This window comes from Hypomesus transpacificus, chromosome 13 (genome assembly GCF_021917145.1).
Source record: "Hypomesus transpacificus isolate Combined female chromosome 13, fHypTra1, whole genome shotgun sequence".
Lineage (NCBI taxonomy): Eukaryota > Metazoa > Chordata > Actinopteri > Osmeriformes > Osmeridae > Hypomesus > Hypomesus transpacificus.
In genome coordinates, this window is record NC_061072.1 from 466,493 (window position 1) to 487,612 (window position 21,120).

At 41.7% G+C, this 21,120-nt stretch overlaps 1 protein-coding gene across 2 annotated transcripts; it reads right to left on the minus strand.

Annotated features, from left to right (window-relative positions):
• Positions 1–8,749: 8,749 nt before the first annotated feature.
• grb7 (growth factor receptor bound protein 7) lies at positions 8,750–21,039 on the minus strand. 2 transcript variants are annotated; one of them, XM_047032503.1, is made up of 15 exons: positions 20,866–21,039; positions 19,432–19,603; positions 18,763–18,889; positions 16,890–17,046; positions 16,564–16,685; positions 15,726–15,797; positions 14,870–15,001; positions 14,490–14,600; positions 14,083–14,181; positions 13,445–13,528; positions 13,084–13,203; positions 11,629–11,686; positions 11,425–11,512; positions 11,017–11,110; positions 8,750–10,318 (listed from the first exon to the last, which is right to left on the minus strand). In XM_047032503.1, the coding sequence occupies exons 1-15, from the start codon at positions 20,870–20,872 to the stop codon at positions 10,172–10,174; spliced, it is 1,590 nt and encodes a 529-aa protein (XP_046888459.1). In that variant the 5' UTR covers positions 20,873–21,039; the 3' UTR covers positions 8,750–10,171. The 2 variants fall into 2 exon arrangements, with proteins under 2 accessions (XP_046888459.1, XP_046888458.1); XM_047032502.1 differs by having other exon boundaries at positions 15,726–15,800.
• Between the last annotated feature and the right edge of the window lie 81 nt (positions 21,040–21,120).

Genomic DNA, 21,120 nt, shown 5'->3' on the forward strand with positions numbered 1-21,120 from the left:
CACAACTGTCCTGCCATAAATTAGAGCAATATTAAGTCACACAATGTATCACTGATGTCATATATACAGTATGTCATTGGCCCAAATCAAGTATCCACATACTTCATATGAGCGGCAAAAAGACTGTATTTGACATAATTAGAAAGTCATCAAACAGTATCACAAAGTACATATCAACATTACAATGGGTCAGAAAGACATGGTACTTTAGAACCAGGATACAAGTCAGATCAAAGAAATCTCCAACAAAGCTCAGCTCCTACGGTTCATAGCAGCAAACCTGCTGCAGGGCTATGACTTCATTCAAATCCATTTTCAAGGAGAGAAAGCCCTCCATCACGGGGGACTGACAAACCGCTATCAAACTGGCATCAAAGGAATCCTGAAGTCGAAGATTCTGCAAGTTCTGGATTTTCTGAAAACACGTCAGCTTCAAAAGGGCTAAATGGAGATGGAGTCAGGGCATTATTCTCCTAGGGATGAGAAGCAAACCCCATACATCACTGAAACTGACGTGCGTTCAGACAGAAGACTCGGAAACTTACACTAAACGCTAAATATGGAGTGTGAAACCATCAGCTTTAAAATACCCCTTAGGGTTTCTCCTTTCATTTTCCTACTTTGAAACCACAAACTCTGATTCCACAAACATGAGTTAATTGCCCAAAATTAATATTGCACCCAGCTACATGACCATTTGCATCTCATCTCAATTTGTCTCCTACAGCTCCATAAATATTCATGACCCCTACCAGTTACTGAAGAGACAGAGTGGCAAAGGCTAACTCTGGAACTATCCGCCACCGACCGGCGGATAGTTCCCCACCGGGCAGGCATCACATGGTGGAAGCACTTCAAAAGTGCCCCCCAATCAAGGTCAATCCAGGTGATAGCCTAACTTGCCGCATGCCACTCCACCCTTGAGGAATAGGGTAGCGCTAAAAGATTTGAGCTTCTCACTCTCCCTCTTCTCTCTCCTCCTTCAACATGTCCCTTTCTCGCTTCCGTCTCCTGGGCAATGCAAAAAAAATTGGAAAAAGACAGCTAATCTTGGTGCATGAAGCCTGCAAGACTATTCTGCAGCTTGCCATCTCTTTAGCTCTCTGTTGCATTCTAAATCCAAGTGATCTATAAAGTCTTAATTAAAACAGGAATGAATGGACCATACCTGGCTATAGTCCTGTGCCGGTGTATCCTTTTGCAGAGTCTCTACATGGCGGTGGGGTGCGTGCGTGTGTATATGTGTGTATGTGCATCTGCGAGTGTGTCGGTGAGTGTGTGTATTGAGCGCTACTGAGAAGATAGAAGGAGTGCACAGTGCAGTGCTAGAGATTGGGAGGTTGGGTTCTCTGTGTGCTGAGGCTGTGTGCTGAGACTGTGTGCCTCTCTCTCTCTCTCTCTTTCTCTAACTCTCTTGCTCTTTCTCCCTCCCTCCGCCACCCCCCCCCCCTCTCTCTCTCTCTCTCTCTCTCTCTCCCTCTCTCTCTCCCTCTCTCTCTCTCTCTCTCTCTCTCTCTCTCCCTCTCTCCCTTCTCTCTCTGAGAGTATAATCCTTTCCACAGTCTACAGGGACGAGCTGCAAATGAGCCAGTCTCTTTTCTCTCTCTGTCCTCTCCCTCTCTCTCTCTTGCTGTATCTTGGCTGTGCACATGAGCCCGGAGCAGAATTATCCTTCCCCGAGCCTCCACCTTCAGTAGATAAGGGCTGGGATGCGGAAAGCTGTCTCTCTCTCCATTAACGTCTACATGGCTCTATCTCTCTTTTCTTTTGGGAGGTTTTGCTAATGCTGCCCAGTGTGCAGCTCATGATTAGACACTCCTTCTCTCTCTCTCGTGTTGTTTATACATGCATTTTTAGTTGTATTTACTTAGAGGTGATGTAAATAACTCTCGACAATGTTCACACACTTGTTTACGCGGTGATGCTTTATTTGTTGAGGTGCACCCCACCGCAATCTTTCTGAAGCCCATAATATTGGTCACAGATATGTTAAATGCTTATGTTTCCCTTTGTGATGTTTGTATATCAGACCTATGCTTAAAATGTGATCATATATTCCAATAGAAAAGACTTGTTTCTCGATGCAATAGGGTTTATTCTTTCCATGTTCACTTACTTTACAAAGCACATTTCTCAAGTTTGTGAATGTACCTTTTAATGAAAGGATGAAACCAGCGGTGCGCCTATTCTTAGGCCTCGTGTGTGATACTACTGTAAACAGGCATATGTCCATGTTTGAAAACAGCCCCATGCATAGGGATGGAGCTGTAGTAGCCTATTTATTTTCCTGATTCATTGTGACAGTGAAAGGGAAAATAAACCCAGCCATTGAAGCAGCAGCAAACTGGCAGACGATATTTGCATTGTGCCAAACATTTAACTACATTTTGTCCAGCTAGTCTACTATGCAGATAATGTAATATGTTATTGTATATTATCCTAACTGGACAGAAACAGAGGGGAAAACATTTAGGGATCATTTAGATATTTCCTTGTTGTGGTAGGAGGAGGATAGAAGGGTGTTTTCAGCAGTTGTAAAATCAGACTTCCCATGTAGGAAAATAGCTCATTACTCCAGACTTCTTTATAGATCCAGGCGGGAACGCTTGTAGCAGAAATATGGAGGGAGAGACACACTTGTCATCCCAATGAAATCAGTTTGGAGGCTGCCAAGGCAGTCGAGGAGGGGTGGTGTTAGGAATGAGGTTCTTGCGCGTGTGTGTGTGTCTGTGTGTGTCTGTGTGTGTGTGTGAGTGTGTAAAAACCCAGCTAAGCGCGATGTAATCAGCAAGCACTTTCGTCATTTGCTCTTCCAGTGTTCTCACTCCATCTCTAGCACACAAGCACGTTCTAGTTCTCCACCCAAGGTTTCGGTTCTTTCTGGTGGACAGATCCATCATGGAGGATTTGTGTTGCCAAAGTGTTTTTTTTATGCCGCCATTACTTGATGGTATGAACATGCTCCTCCTTTTACGTTATTCTCTCATCCACTCTTTCTCTCTCTCTCTTTCTCTCTCCAGCTTTTTTGCTTTGCTTCTCCCTATCTCTGACTGTCATTTATAATTTGCTATTGAAAGGGACCGCGAGTGTCTAATCATTAAACGAACAGCTTGTTACACGTTGCTCACTGTAATTTAGTCATCAGCATGACTAGGGCCTTTGTTTGTCTGCTTTTTTTGTGTCAAAGCAGTCCCTGTCAGAAAAACAAACACGATGGAAGGGTCACATATGTCACATCCAAAATGTGCTAACAGAAGCCTTAAGATGCCTGCCTGTCCTTCTCTTGTTACTAAAGTATCACTCTTTATTTTATTTTTTAAATGCCCCATGACACCAGTTAGGTCTCATTTTCCTTAAAAAAAAGTGTACTGGGAGTTGATTTGAGTTTGGATCGTTAGACGAGTTTTGACTTAAAAAAAAGTTCAAGTTTAGGTACAAATATGTTTATCTTTTTTTTTACAAAACAATGGACAACACGGGCCCCAGTGACCATGATAATGTCTTCTTGGGAGATGGAAGAATGTTTAACTTCAACATTAACTGTAATAATAAAACAGATACATTTTACATCCTGAGACAAACAAACAATTAAAAACTGTATTTGACACTACACAGGTGACTGAATCTTCAAAGGTCATGATAAATTTATTTTCTCATCTATGGGTCGGTTTTCCTGGAAATAAATACACAAATTGTGGTGTTGTACATTGCTATCCGGTACTAAGCAATAGGTTTGCACGAGAATATACAATGATGTTGACAGTCATTTAGAAGTTGAGTTGAAGCATGCTGAATGCATCTGTCTTCTGACTGATGTCAGCCCGCTACCTCCAGCCACTATGAGTTGAAGTAGACTGTGAACGATACGCAGTGCAGCACATCCTTTACTGGGGACAGAACTGACTCCCCACCCCCACTATCCCTCCTCTTTTAATCCCTCCATTTCTCCTCCTGGGATAGGCATCAGCTTCCAGGGACAGCCTGACATTCCTGAAGAGACGGATAAAAGTAGTCTCATCAAACTGAATTTGGATGTCCTCAGAGGTAATCTGTGGATTGATAGGATCTCTTCATAAGCTCCATACTAATGCCACATGGAAAGAATAGCGGACTAAAGAAATCTAAAAAAAATTCTGCTTCAGGTGGTCCTGCATCTACATGCAGTTATTTCATCAGTGTCAAATCAAATCAAATGTATTTGTATAGCCCTTTTTACACGCAATGTCACAAAGACCTTCACATGCGCCCATAGAACTGCCCCTCAACCAACATTAACCCTCAAGGATATAGTGTCCTTTGATATAGTACCTGAGTCACATGGGTGCATTTTTCTATAATGCAATCTCCCCAACCTCCACACCTTTCACTATGACCATTAAAGTCAGTGACAGTAGGGGACTGTAAACTTCATAATGTCTACGGTGGGTCTTAAAAACAGACCTTTTTGTGTGTTGTACATGTGTTTGTTAATTCTTGGAAATGAATGTGCCGCATATAGTTTGTGTAAGGCTGTCATTCATGCTTAATGCTATCAATGTTCTGTTCAAACAAAGACATACAAGTCAAGTCAACAAGCCAAGCAAATCCTTTCATTATTCAATTAAATGATTTGTAATGAAATACAATTTAATGAAACTATGCAAGTTATTGTAATGCTTTTAGCAGTATAGCTATATTTATACTCAAATATGACATATATTCAAACTTGAATATGTACTGTTTGTGTTGGGCACAATAGCCACTTTATAGCTGGATACAGTGCTTGTAGCTCAGGACCTGGACTGACAGGAGTGTAGAGATGGGGACAGAAAGTCACGTCCCCTGCCGGTACCTGGCATGAAGGAGCCCTCTCTTGTTTGTGGAATACTGCATTTCACAAGCTCTCCCTCCACTCTTAAACATCTTTCACTCTCTCTCTCTCCCTCTAAATCATGTCCCTGTCAACAAACTAAACAAAGTGACACAGAAAAAAAACACCATTTGATTCTCTTTCCCAGCTCCTAACCATTGCTATTTCTGTGCGACACACTCTTCCCTGTATCTCTTTTCTTCTCCAGTCAGCTTTGCTCTTTCGTGTATCTGCTATGTCACACTCTCCTGGGGGGTTTGACAAGCCACAGAGGTAGGTTAACTCGGCTTCAGAGTCACACAACACACAAAGAGATCAATTCCAGGCATTCAAAGAAATCAATCTCTTCATCCCTGTACAAACAGCTCATCTCATATCTCACCTCTTTAATTCACACAGCCCACAGCTTATTCGAAAATACAAGCAAACTGAATAATATGGCAGGCAATTTAGGACAAAGTCACAGCACCAGGATAAGGAAAACATTTAAATGCAAAAAATGCTAGCAATAGCATTGACATTTATGTATTTGTGCAGCGTTTATGTGAAGATCTATACGTTACTTATAGTGGTAAATCTGCTTAGGTCAGCATGATGTAGGCTTGGAAAATCAATATAGTGCATATACTTTGACGGCAACCTTGAGAGTAAGCCAAAACCTTTACATGGAGTGCAGTGAAAGCTATCTAAAGTTATAGTAACGAGAGGCATAATATCATCTTGAACATAGCTGAGCATCCATCTCCCCATGTGTCCATCTTCTCTTTCTTTCAGCTCAATCACACACACACAACCTTACCTACAGTATGACAGCCAATACCTTCTTCTCTCTCTCATTGGGATTGCTGGAGACTACCCACAATCCAATGCAATATCAACAAACTCTTCCATTCAGCAGTATTTATCCAGCAGAACCAACCACACAATTCCGTTTCTAAAATTGGATTTACTACGTCTTACTAAATACTTGCTTACTACATATATTTCAACAGTTACACTTCAGCCAGTTATATTTAATGCAAGAAACCCATCAATTACACTAAGAAATGTAAGGATGAAGTGAAACATCCAGAAATTACACCCTTACAATTCATAAAACAGGCTATGGCAAAATACAAAATCTGACTCCAAAATTGCCATCACTCAAATGTGAGTGGTGTGAGTCAAAGTAAATACTTCTAGCCCCGACATTTGAGAAAAAGGCACTCAAGTTAAAAATACCTGATACTACAGAATGGACGGAGATAGAGTTGACATGCCTGGAGATGAAGAATTGCCCATTCTGCACCACGACACTTGTATAGAGTCCTGTGCCGTCTCCCCCTCTCTCTTCTTCTTACTCTCTGTTTTCTTCCCCCTTCATGGTAGTTCTTCTTCTCTTTGATCTTTTCTCCTTTGGATTTTATTCCCTTGTATTCTCTGCATCCATGCTTTTGCTGTTTATATCTTTAGCAGTGGCCATGCTGTGTATGTGTGTATGTTGGTGCGCCTGATAGGTATTGTGTGTGTGAGTGTGTGTGTGTGTGTGTTTGTGTGTGCGTGGTGGGTGGGAGAGTGGGCGAGAGCCAGCATGCTACAACGCAGAAGAGCTCCAACCCATGTCTTTGCATGACCACTGAATAATCTCATGTTTTATTGATAGGGACCCCTCCCCATTCCACCCCTCTTAAAGGGGTAGTACCCCTCCAAGATTCGCCTTTGATCTTTGTCATGGGTTAAGGAGGACCATCTGAAGTAAGGATTTCGGTGAGCCATTTCAAAGGAAAGACTTACAATTTTGAAAGATCAGTTAAGTTGTCACATTTTCATTTAATACATTTTAGGTTCGAAATAAGACACACATTAACGACAATACATCTTCCTGGCCTGTGAAGTGAGATGGCAGAATCGAGAATCGGGAAAATGATCTGAGGTCTGTATTTAATTGTTTTAGAGGGGGTGTCTCAATGAATTCTAAAAACAAAGCAGGTCTAACATTCCATGGAGAGGATGATAGCATTTACAATTGAATGTTTTATATACAGGTAGAATACAGGTAAAACTATGTGTCTGCCTGTGTAATGAATGTGTGTGTTTGATGTTTGTGAGTGTTCGCGCACGTGTGTAGGAAGACGTGCCAGGCGGGGACAGACACAGTCAATCTTAGGTTACAGTGGCCAGTAACTCGATCCACAATTGAAGGTTATGAATTAATGAGAAGGAGCCAGAGTGTTTTCAGGGTCAGTTCTGGAGTGCATCATCTTCTGCAGGAAGTCAAATGACACAGTGCTTGCACGCTAGAGTCAGATGGGAGAGGAAGCATGACTCTTTCCTCTTGTTCTTACTTAAACGCGTATAGGTAATGTTTTGTAATGTTTTGCCTACAAGATCGTAGCATCATAGGTATGTATTTATTCTCATTGTCTTGTTCCCCAGCTGTCCAGTGGTATTTGTTTGCCCGCTGGTTAATAAAACATGAGGATAAATTAAAGATGGAGTCGCCTGGCATTATGGTGTAGATGGTCTCGTAGTAGTCACCAGTGAAGAATTCATTCTCTTTGCCTCTGAGCTGTTCTCTCTCTCTTTTCCTCTTTGAAACACTTTGACCTCAAGACAGGGGCAAAAGAACTGGATGTTCTACTTGCTACTTTAAACACTATGTAGTTTATTTCAAAATGAAAAATGTAACTTTTACTTACATTATCAGATTTTCTGTGAAAGATAGTTTTTTTTAAAGAATGTAACTGACACTATAAGCACGGAAGGTTAAAAGTATCATGCACAGAAAGAGTGTCAGAGGGAGAAATATTACAAAGAGGAAGGAGGGAGGAGAGAGAGTGCAGAGAGGAAAAGTGGGAGATGTGGAGAGCATCCTAAGTGTGAGAGACTGGGGGCAGAGAAAGAGAGAGGGTCCTTCTGCTGATGGGTGGGAAAAAAGAGAGAGACGGACAGAAGATGGAAACAATAAATACAGAGAGAGAGAGTGGAGATGGGGAGATAACGACAGATCCATTGCTGCTCTTTGACTGCGAGAGTCACTCTCTGTCTGGGTGTTGAATAATGAATCTGGTGGCTGGCAACTATAGACATATAGTAACACTACATGCATTAGTGGGAAATAAAAACAAAACACAGCCCCCCAAAACATTGTATACTACATGTACTGTATAATCTATACTACATGTACTGTATAATCTATACTTGCATACAATGCCTTTTGTCTTGTCCTTGGGTTAGAAAATCGACTAATCTACAGGAGAAATAAGGATTTTTATTCACACTGTGAAATGTGAAAACGATATTTCACCTCACAGCAGTTTTTCCATGCCAGTTTTCTCTTGAAGAAATGTATTTATTCAGAAGAATGATATAATAGCCAGCACCAGGTGGTGATATGCAAATTAAAGCACACACAGTATCTACCATCACTACATTCTTGATTGAAAACATACAATGGACCTAGTGGAGCTCAACATAGGATTGGATGTCAGACCATCCTCTCCTTTATGCCCCTTCAAATACCTGACTATCCAGGCCTTTGGGAGAAAAAAAAAACTATTTCCATGGCAACCAGTCTATAGAGGGTGGGCAGGTATTTGAGTGTATGTAAAAGGTAAGCCCTGGCCACTGGTGTTCAGTCTCGCATTGACTGTTCCGTAGAGCACCCAACAGGGACAAGATATGTGGGATATAGGAAATAACATGGACCACAAACACACGCACACGCTTTTTCCTCAACATACAGTAAGCAGTGCTGAGGCAGTAAAGGACACACTGTTGGAAACTGCATCAGTGTCCTGAATTCCTGCAAACTGTAAGCTGTTCTAATGTTGTGATATTTTTAATGCTGTTCCCGTTTTTTCTCAGTTGAAAATGGGTGCCTTTGTATTGTGCTCTATACAAACGGGTTATAGCGTGCAGTAATTTTTTTATTATGAATATATTTATTATAGGTACATAAAATACAGTTTGGTAGAAGCTACTGTGCAATGACAACACAACCACATCAACTGCACAAAAATCTTACAATCTTAACCTTGGAATTCAATTGTTTGAAAAGGGGACACAAAGGGGAAATTTAACTGGCCTTGTGTATCGAATAACTTGGTGTACAAACTGAACATCTAACAACACTTCTTGGATATATGAAGAATGAAAGCAAGTGCAAGATTCAAAAGCAGACGGTAAGTACATGTGGAATGTCATTTAAAAGAAGGCTGCTAATCCTTAAGCTTTACATGTGAACACAGCGGGACACTAAGGGGTGAAGTCAAATGCTTTTCAAGCAAGGAAAAGTTGTAAGGCACCTCAATACAGGTTTTCCCTTCACCAACAATGTGCAAATATATGCAAGTTAAGAGTGCTTTGTGTTATATTGATTTAAGGACTTTATAGGGTCCATATTTGAGAATTAAATGTTCACTAAACAAAGACACATCGAGACAAATCACCATGAATAAGCACAAAGCCCCATCTCTCAGAACACACAGAAGACTGACTGTAGACATTTTAATGTCCTTTAACAACTCAGCTCCAGCAGGTTTATGTTACTGAGTGGTCGAAGAGACAATCACGTAGATTTATTCCTGAATTGATGAAATATTCACCATTATTTTGTACTTCTAAATAACCATCTTTTTTTCTCACTGTAGACACCTTATGTCAAAGTAATATTTGTACTATTCGGTGTTAAAGACTGCCCTCTAGAGGCCGAATGTTCCACAGTCCACTTAGGTTATTGTGCCAAATCAATAGACTACATCACAATGCAGTATATCAGGACAACAAAGCTAGCTGTGTCAGCAAGTGCAAGCAAAATTGCCTAATTATACAGTCATCACAGGAAATATAACTCATTTATTAAAGTGTAAAACTAGGAGATATCTTCAAAAAACAATATGGCCATAAAACTGAAAATACATCATAAAATAAGCTACAGCTGGTGGGTAGAAGATGCTGGGGGTGTACTCTGTATAATCTGCATTTCAACTATGAATAAAAGGAATGACATTCACCTGACAATTTGACCTGAAAAGGAATAGTTTAATTCCGTTACAGTGATTATTAACAGAATAAAACTGGATAATTTAAACATAATCAAAAAGGATCAGTTTAAAGCACAAAGGGAGGGTTTAGGGTCAGACTTCATTCACCAGAAAACAGGAAATACACAGTTGTCAGACTTAAAACCATCTTGGCTACCACAGTGGGTTTTTCATGTGTTGTCAGTCTCTAGGCTACATCCATCTAGGCTGCCGCACCATTGGTCAGTCAGAAGTACCTATGGTCCTACACGATTTCCCTTACTGGCAAAACAGGGTTACCCAAGGACAGCAGCAGGGGTCAGAGAGCTACACAGACACAGGGATGTTTGAGGCAAACAGGGAGACTGCCTTTGTTGATCTGGTGGAACTCAACCAATTGGAGCAGGTCGATGAAGAGCGTTTCACCGTCGTTCATGGTGTAGTAATTCCTACCTCCCTCATTACACTGTTCGGGGGGGAGAGGGGGGGGAGGGTGACAGGCAGGTTTTACAACACAAAACTGTTCCGTATGATTTGCTAAACATTAAACAGCTTCTAAAGTGCCAGACAACCTCTATGTTAGTCCTCGTACAGTTCAACAACAGTGATTATCTGTGGATAATTGTAGTAAATTCAATACAATGGAAATACAAACTATGAATGCTCAGATAAAAAAATAAAAAAGATAAGAACTTGCTAACTCTTGATCTGATCAAATGATTACTGTGGAGAAATGGTATCAGTGAAGTCTAGACAGGAACTATGAAGCTCCTTAACTACTCAATTATTATTATTGGGTTTTCTCAGAAAATACCCTAGAATGTTTTTTAAGGTGTGATGGTGTATTGTGTCCAAGTGAAATTAAATAAAAATCACTTAAATGTAAAATTATAAATGATCCTATATTTATAATACAAATGAATATGAATATGATTTTATTATTTAGCATTATTTATTGCAACTGAAGACAGATGGATTGGATTGAATATCCCTATATTTTTATCGTTTGCACCTTCCGGCCACAGTAAATTCCGTGTTTGTGTAAACCTACATGGCGAATTAAAGCAAATTCAAATTCTGAGATGAGTCAGTATTTAATAATTAGGCAAAACCAAAACCAAGGACAGGAGTGAGACCAAGAAGGAGAGGGATGAAAATACTCACAGGAATGATGAGGTAGTGTTTGGTCTTCAGCTTGTGACACAGTGAGAGGACGAAACACTGAGTGTGCTGCTGGCTTTCACGGATGAGGAACATCCTACACACAGATAAACACACACGTGTACACATACGCATCCACAAACGCGCCAAAACCACAAACACAAAGAAATAGCTGTGAATACTTGGCATTGTTTTCCACACAATTGATTGGGTCTTCAATGTCTACCCAACCAATATTATATTAAGTTGGAAAGGCAGCTAAAAGCAACCAATTTACACTTCAAATTGATCAAAAAGAAAGGAGCAACAAAAACAAACATAAAGATACACTTAAACAAATGTCAGAGGAAGGAGTATATTAGTCGGGGGGGGGGGGGGGGGGGGGGGGGGGGGAGGTAAGGATGCACCCACCCATCCACATGTCCCTGTTCCTCTATCAGCTTTTCAGCCTCTTTTCTGGATACACCACCATGGAACCAAGGCTGGGTCCTGTGGATGGCTGACATCCACACAGTCAGAGAGAGAGAGAGAGAAAGAGAAAGCTGCTGAAGACCTTACTCATTACATGAAGGTCCACAAAGCCTTAGAGTGGGTTCATGTTGGTCTCAAACTTACAGGAGGGGCGTGATCCTGGGCTGGGGTTGGGAAGGCTGCACCTCAAGGCCTCTCTTCTCTACCACAGAGCAAAGACAAAAGGATCTAACTGAACTGCATTACACAATTAGAATGCACAGTGACAATAATTTTAGCATCCCCAGAGCGACAGAGCCCATGTCGCCTTACGGCCACCCGTTTCCTATTCCCCTACTCTGCTGACAAGCCACTCAGACAGTCAGCACAGAGCTGACTATCAAGGGAGGGAACTCCTCCAGCCCGAGAGGAGGGGACTCCTCCAGCCTGAGAAGAGGAGACTCCTCCAGCCTGAGAAGAGGAGACTCCTCCAGCCAAAGAGGAGGCGGGGGGACTCTTCCAGCCGAGAGGAGGGGGGGGACTCCTCCAGCCTGAGAGGAGGGGGGGGACTCCTCCAGCCTGAGAGGAGGGGGGGGGGACTCTTCCAGCCGAGAGGAAGGGGGGACTCCTCCAGCCTGAGAGGAGGGGGGGGACTCCTCCAGCCTGAGAGGAGGGGGGGGACTCCTCGAGCCTGAGAAGAGGAGACTCCTCCAGCCAAAGAGGAGGGGGGGGGACTCCTCCAGCCTGAGAAGAGGGGGGGGACTCCTCCAGCCAAAGAGGAGGGGGGGGACTCCTCGAGCCAAAGAGGAGGGGGGGGGACTCCTCCAGCCTGAGAGGAGGGGACTCCTCGAGCCAGGTGAAGTGAGATCAGGTGTCTGGCACCAACATCACTGTCCTATGACTTGATGTGTTGTGTTTAGTGCCACATGAACAGGACAGGCCTGGCCTAAGTGGGTTGAGCACGGCCCCCCCCCGATGAGAAGCCCTGAGAGAAGGAAGACTTTTTTCAGTTTGAACATTTGGGGGAGGGGACCCCAATGGGTCACTGGGCAGAACAAGTACCATATGGGCTGAAGCCTTACCACAGGGGAGTCATGTACAAGTCCGGTCATTTCCTGCATGTCATCCCCTCTCTCCCTACCTTTCCTGTCTACCTCTAAAATGCCAAAAATATGTATTACGTTATTTTATTTTTTTTGGCTGTCTACTCAATTAAGTCGGTGCTTTTTACAGTCTTTTTGTGTCTCTGACCCATCTTGTTTGCATCCTTACCCTGTGACTCTCAGTGGTTGCCACAAGGTACGTACTTATACACCCTAACACCCATCTAACCTAATTTAAATCATCTCTCCACCCGAGACAGATGCTGCACTGAAAAACACCACAGAGACCTATCTGGAAATCTCTTAACTGGCATTTTCTTGTTCCTGAGGCTGTTTACACAACCATCCTCTCTATCCTCCTTTCAGTTCTATCTTCATTACCCCTTATTATTTAGCTCCAAAAATACATTGTCTTGCCATTTCATCTAGTTTCATTTAATTTAAATCACCAAAAACCCTCTTTAACTCTGTTTTATTCCTTTTTCTGACCCCCTTATCTATCCCCCTCCATCCTCACCCTCCAGGCCTGCCCCTCCTCTCTTTCTGCACTCTGGGCCTCTCTGGGGTTCTGGATCACCCGACCTCCGGCCTTCCCCGAAAAGTCCATGGCCACAAGGGTGTCCTCGGACTCACTTTGCTGACCAGCGCATGTATGCACACACACACACACACACACACACAGGGAAGATCAATGTTAGCCCAGTGATATAATACAATGTAATGCATGTGATGCTCACAAACTTCAGACAATTGAAGCAATGCTTGAATTGAACAGGACTAAACACGAAGCAACCACCACACACAGCAATAAATAAATGTAAACATGTGGGCAGCTGTTGACTACAGAGGATATTAGTCCTGCCGTGTTTTTAGCTGACCTTGGTGTCTGTACACAAGGTGCCCTCTGCACACTGTGGTCTCGACTGGGACAGCTGGAAGTTGTACTGAAGCTGACTCCCATACTGTCAAAGAAGATAGAAATGTAACTATTTAAAAAGTTACAATAGGCACGATTGTTTCAGTTAAACAGTTTGGACCCTGTAGACATGTTGTGTAAGCTAACGAGGCCCTCAGACTTGTTTAGCGACAATGACAGTTGAGTGTTAGCAGAATGTCAATTTCTAATTTTGGAGCAGCCCGCTACTTTCCAGCCAATTATGTTCCAGAAATCCTGTTCCAGCCAATTGGCTTTAATCAATCAAACTCAAGTTGAAGGAAAGCGTGGAAGTTGATGCAATTTTTTCATTTTGAGAAGTGGCTCAAAATGAGCCGCTCATTTATACGGCTTATTTTACTTTTATTATTTTAAATAAAAGTTCAAGTGAGTTTATTTTACTCCCAACATTTTTTTTATTACCTACTGCAGCTTAAGTTACAGTAAGGTAACTTCACACACATCTTAAGTTCTAAGGTCTAAATGTCACGTATGAAGCATTGGTTTTGTGACAATATTTTAAACAGTTGGACAAGAGCAGTACCTCAAGTGGAGGGATGTTTATGTTAAGTCTCTTCTCACCTTGAACAGTCTGAAAGCTGAGATCCAACAGGTGCGGGTTTGTTCATTCTCTGCACACAGAAGCGTTATGTTCTGAGCACGAAATCCATCTTTACAAGGCTACAGACATGGATACACACACAAACACGTCACATAAACTCTTTGGGCCTTTTGGTATTTTAGAGAAAATCTGATTGTTTTCACAGATACATTTCTCTTCATACATCACTCTTTTGGGGTGAAAGATATAACGCTGGAGTTAAGAACAGAAACAGCTTGACACATAATATTGTTCAAATACTGTTAACAAAAACAATGCATGTACAGGGAGCAAATGTAATGTACAGGCAGAAACTATTCTCTGCTAAAATACTTATTTTAACATTTATAAACATTAGCCAGGGTAAGGTAACATGTTAAACTCTTACCTTGACACAGAAAGTGAAGTCAACAGGGGCTCCATAGAGCTTGCGGCTATTGGTGACTGTGTAGACATTTAAGTCCTTCAGCTCATCTATACACTGAAGGTGGCGAGGTTCCTGCAGAAATACAGACACATATGCGTGACATCGGAGAGATAAAAAACCAAGCACACTAGCAGACAGTACATGGCCTCCAGGACATTCTCCAGCACTATCCCTTGATGTTTCAAAAAACCTGGATGACTTCATGCTTCCATGAAGATTCCCCTTTTTACATTATTGCAACATCATCAAAGGCAGTTGCAACAGCACAGAAACAACCCGATTGCCCAAACTTCCTTTTGTTTTCTCAATGTCTCAGTGCATTTGACCTTTGACCTGCTGACCTTGGAGGAGCCCTTGATGGAGAAGTATAGGCCTGAGCGTCTGAGGAAGAAGAAGACCTTCTTCCAGGTCTTGCGGCTGCGCTCCTTCATTTGCAGGAAGCCCTGGATCTCTGGACACGCTCCAGACATGTTCTAGGGAAAGGAAAGATGTTAGCAAAAATTAGTACAACAGAACAGTATGTTCAATCCACAATGTCTGGTAGTTTTATGTCTCGTGTTATTAATATCCAAAGAGGAAAGAGTATACTTATGTCTTCATGTGATGTTCTTACCTTGCTTTTATAATCTTAACTGTAGCACTTTGAGATGTGCTTCAAATGTAAAGTGCATTACAAATTCAATCCATTGTTGTTATTATTATTATTATTGAATGCTAACTTTTTTCTTTCGTTATAAGCTCATTAAGCTTTCATTACATTTATATTTTTACCTTTAACTCAGAGTACTTAAAATGTACAGATTTTGTATATTCACATCCTTATTGAAAACGTTAATATACAGTATGTACGTATGTTGGCACTTGTTTTTTGTTTGTTTGGGTAAGTACGACATTTCAAACTCAGACTTAACAGAGACAGAACATTTTAAATTACAGCAGGATTGGGAAATGTATTTTTCAAGTTACACTTTCTTTCTTTTTTATAAAGAGCTTAAAATGGGAAACATTAAAATACATTGCACTAAGCTAGACAGCATGTCTGAAAAGGGGAATCTTAACGTCTTCTGGTTCATTCTGTCCCTTGCACAGCCTGTCATAGTGATTCACGTCTAGTTGATGCAGAGCTAAATTTGAATAACAGCCTTCACAGCAAGGATTGGAGGCTGAAAATGCCGGCCTCCATTTTTATTGTCTCACCTGAATAAGCTCTGATGATGTCATGCCCTTGGTGACATCAGCGCTGTCAGAGATCATGTTCTTAGGAAAGAACTGCTGTAAGTGGAGCCGGTAGTTAACAAACATACATTTGTGAAGCCTAAAATGCTTGCATCCCAGTGATTTTATTCCATTCATTTTAGACTTTTTAGACAACATTAATGATTTAGTAAACCAGTTTCTGTGTGTTAGGGTGTTTCTGGAATGAAACTGTTTCAATACTAGCAATATTGTTAAAGGTTTCTTCATGGCAGTTGTGGGTTACAACATGTGGTGGTAAGCCATTGTTCAAACCAAAGCAAACGTCTACCCGGATATAACATTTACTAATACTGTAAATGCAGCTCAATCAACAAATTAAAATGCATGTGAACACAGAACAGACAAAGATCTAAATATACACTGTGTGAGTATACTTTATATGGGTTTGTCTCAGGTGACATCAGCCCTGTCAATGACGGCATGAGCAACATGATGAATGTGACGAGAACAAGATCTTAACACTGATTAAGGACTCAACCAGGAAGTGTCATTCAAGAAAGTGCCACTCCCACACTACTGTCAAAATCCATGGAATACAGCCACAAGCGGCAACAGATAATTTTTTTTCCTCAGACATAATTTCAGTCCAAAATGTTAGGAGATTACCTAACATTAAACTCTGTTTAAAATAGACAGAAAGTAATGCATGTGTTATGTATGGAGTAGAAGGACATTTGGTCTCTTTGTTGGTCGCAAATCCAGAAAAAAACGGAACACAGCCAGACATTGTAAACTGCCAGTACCAAGACCAGAAATTGAGAATCAGGGGTTTCCTTACCATAGGTTTCCTGAAGAATTCATATTTGGCATAGTTTTTGCGGAAGACAAGCTTGGTGTCGCCCTCTGGATGCCACCGGGCCTGCACATCCGGCACCACCTCATGGTCCTCCAGACATCGCTCTGGGAGTTGCACAGGGGCAGATAACTCTTTCAAAAACATTTAGGATTGGACAGAAATCTGTGTCAATCCCTTTCTTACACACCTGACATAAGACTTAGTAACACAAATTATGATTTAAAAAAGGTGTCATATTTCAAGCTCTTTGCAGTTCAGGTCTTGCACTGATATAGGGGCACATTCATGAGTATAGGGGCCCATCTTACCCAGACCCAGGGCTTGGTGCAGCTCAATGAGAGCCCAGTTCTTCTGGTCCGAGCAGTGAGCTGTCTGGACCAATATATCACACACCTCCCTGGCTGTAGCCCCCGCGGAGACCCATAGACACCTGCTGTGACTGTCCTCTCCAAACACCTTGACTAGCTGGAAGCACATGAAAAAAAAGAGAGATAAGGAAAAAGACAGGGGAGGCGTTAAAGAAAGCGATAAGGCGTGAGATAAATATGAGGAAATTATGAACCCCTGACTGAGTCACACAAGGATGCACTGAAACGCAAAAAACATGCCATCCTCATCGACAATTCCCAGTTGTACACAGGTGTAAGGAGAGTACGTAGACAATGGGTAGTTATAGCAAGAGAATAAAGCAGCTTCAAGGCCATGAACCAGTCAACAGCTTTCAAACTGTCAGAAAAGATCAGCCTAAAGTCTCTAAAGTCTGACATTGGAACCTCCCCTTAAACTTGTTCACAATCCTAGTTTTGCTCTCCAGGACTATCTCTTTGTAGGTGCCAGTCATTCACTGCTTCATACTTAGTCTTTCATAATCCACATCCAAGGTGAATCAGGTTCAAACAAATAATGAATTAATTCAGACCTGAATGGTTATCTGATTTGTTTGCCTACTTATTAATAAATGCATTATTTTATCAATTTGAATCCACTGACAGAAACGACAAAAAAACATTCAAATGCAAGATGTTTTCCATGTCATTATCCAAGAGCTACCTATCTAACTTAAAGGGAGGTTGAGGAGAAAAATAGAGAATGATACCTTATTGTCTATTATACTACATTTCAGCCACTTCACTCCATTTTCTTTTATCACTTCTGCCTTTTTTTGATTACTCCAGAAACGGTCTGATGGACCCTGCAGGCAGCGTGGCGTAAACCCCCCCACCCCCCCGTGTGTCACCAACTGTGTCACCGACTGTGTGTTTGAAGCCAACTTTGGGTTATCCTGGGGCGAACAAGGACCGGTTGACACAACTCACACACTCTGACGCAGCGTCTGGTTTCTCGGCCAACCCCTCACTCACGCAGACACAAACCTGTACGACCTGAAATCTGTCAATCAACAAGAACAGACTTGTTCCACAACAAGGTGACGGCGAGAACGATTATGGTTATGTATTTGGGAGCCTCGTGGGGGACATGGAAGGAACATTACTTTCGGTGGAAAACTCTCGGTTCATTATCCTCCCAATTTGTTCATTCAGAAATGTTTTCTAGCACAGAAAAACAGCTACTAAAGCTTGGCTGTGCTGTTTGTTTTCCGTCATGTTTTAACGAAGACCCACAACAGATTACCAACCCTACTGAAAAGTATGCAGTATTCAGTATGCTATTCTAGATTACCTCATGGCACTACAAAGGCTTTAGCAATGATGACAAAGCAGTGCAATGTCAAGGTGTCCTGTGCTGTGCAGTGGAAGGACATGAGGGGTGCGGTGTGTGCCCTGGAGTGTCTATGGCGGTGTAATAGTATGTCTGACGTTAATTACAGACAAGCAGCGCCCGGGGCATCTGCCAATCACGTTCACCCAGAATGAGCACACAGCACTGAGTCTATCACCCAATATACCCCTAAATCTTCAATCTCTGCCAGTCAATTTGAAGTGCAGGTTCATTGTGTATGCCCTATACTTTTTCAGTGGACGTTTAAGGATTGGTTATAGTGAAACAGTCATTCACACCTCTGCAAATCGTAACTTAGATCACACTGTTGTAAGTGGTTTGTCAGTTGTATTAAATAGGCTAGCTCTAGATCTGGGAGATACATCAGCAATTGATGGACTTTCTCAAACATCTGAGGTTGGTGAGCATTGGCTGAAGATTGTTTTCAGACGAAAAACTTACATGAGTGTTACTTGATTGAGGTGAGTGTGAACCAATCAGGACAGGGGACTGAGAAGGGCTGCAGAGCTCTGGAAAAGGATTTGGTATGGATGGAACGGAGGATGACAATGGCCTAGACCCTTTTGTCCTGAGAGAAAAAAACAGTGGAAAACAGAAAGAAAAGCATTCAAAAACATTGTATTTTTTAAATGTATCCAATTCTCTGACAATATTTTTTGGCAAACATTCAAATACATTAAAATGATATTTGAATCAGTGACAAAGTCAGGTTCTTGACAATATTTGTGATTCTGTGTTTTTTTCTTGACTGTTGATTCCATCATCAGAGTATGAGTCAACTGAGTAGTGTCAATGAGTCAATTCCATACCACATGCTTGAGTTTATTTAGTAATGCTGATAATGTTTGCATGCCTGTCTATCGGGTTTGGCTTTAGTGACAAATTTGAATATGGAACAAATAAGTAAATATACTTTGAAAACGTTTTTGTATCATTATTTTCAATTATGTTTAATATCAACATTTTATTTCCATCTGATTCGGAAACACACAGACCAAGGAAACCCTAGAGACCAGCAGATTGGATTGTGTCACATTATTTCTCTACTTCAGAACAAGACAACGTCTAAACAGTTGTGTAAGTGTTTGTAGGTCTGTGTGTTAGTGGTACCTGCTTTTAGTGATAATGAGGGGCTGGGAACGTTGAACAGGAGGAGGTCGGGGTACCAGAGGAGCCAGAGTAAGGGTCGAACTGCCCAGAAGCTCTTCCTCTCCATGGTCCTGCTTCCTCTCTGAGCACTCGAAAACCTCTGTCCATGGCCCTTCAATCTCCATCACATGACCTGAATGGGTTAGAAGAATACGTTCACACAGACACACACCCACTCAGTGAGTGAGGGGGCACATAATTTAGCAGTGTACAAAATTCACATAATTTACATAGATTGTTATAAAATCTGATCCATACACAACAACAAGCAGTATTTCCACAGAACCCACGCAAACTTTCACAGGACTATTTAAGCTGTGATTGAGCGGTTGAGTGTGCATGTGCATGAGTGCACGCATGTCCATCTATATGTACACACTTGGTAGAGGATGGCAGCTTCCCTTTGACTCTCTGTTGCTATGCAGAAACTGAATAGAAAGCGTGTATTGGATGAGGAAGAATGCAGCCAAACTGTGGTTTCGAAAGGGACAAATTGCCTGGATCAGGCCAGGCAGGCAATCCTGGGTAGGGTGAAGTGTAGTAATTAGCCATGTTTCTACATACCAAACAGTGGTGGCAGGGCCTTTTACTGAAAGTGCATACAGCACGCTTCACAAGGCCTTTTGTATGGCAGCTCGCCACTGTATCGGGTTAGGCTTGCTGCTCCTTATTTATGAGACAAATGAGTGTGTGGTTTGGCGTGGTGTGTTTCGGTGAACGTGTCTTCAGCCAAAAGCACAATTGAGGTTCATCAGATCAATACCAGTGCTCTCAAGTGTTAACAGAAGTATGAGAAATGCCGAAAAAACGTTAGATAATAAAGTATATATATAAGTATTCAATATAATTATTTGTATATGCTTGAGTTTTTTTATTTTAAACTCAAGGGTTTAGTAATTCCTTTGGATATTATTCGTCGTCTTAGCTTCAGGCAAATAATAATGAGGTCATACTGTTCTACAGAAGCGCACACCCTGCCCATTCTATAGGGTTCAACAGTTCAGCTGAAAAGGAGACCTGACAATAAACACGGTGTATGTTGACTTTGTACCATGCATTAGTTACTGAAACACAAATGAGACATCTGTCATGTTGACCAACAAAATCAGCCACATACGAATTAACACCTTTTAAATCGTTGCTTTTGATAGAAATGTTGTGGGTGACTAACAAACAACGAGACTTAAATCTGTAATGCGCTTAATATAAAGCTAAGCTGGTTGTCTTGAAAAGATTCACACAACAGGTCACAATAATTGACCTTTTATAAAAAATAAAAGGATTGCCGTAATTCACCTTTTGAGTAGGCAACAATGGCTTCAGTATCACTCACACACCTTGCTCTCTCCGTGTTGTTGCACGTCGCAAAAAGAGACATATAGAAAGAAAACTTACCCTTCATTCAGGCTGTTTAGTAGGCTATCAACTGACGGTCATGTTGAAATTAAGTTGATAGATGGAAGGTAAAAACCGATTACTCTACCTCTAGAAGGAATACTATATCTGAAAATAGCCGTGAGGACCCGCTGCTTTCTTAACAGTCAACTCTGTCCCATACCTGACTCCAGAGGGAGGAGCATAGTTGTTACAGCTGTAGAGCGGAAGGTGCGCCTTTCTCACTTACCAGCACGACGTCTTGGGATAGAAATG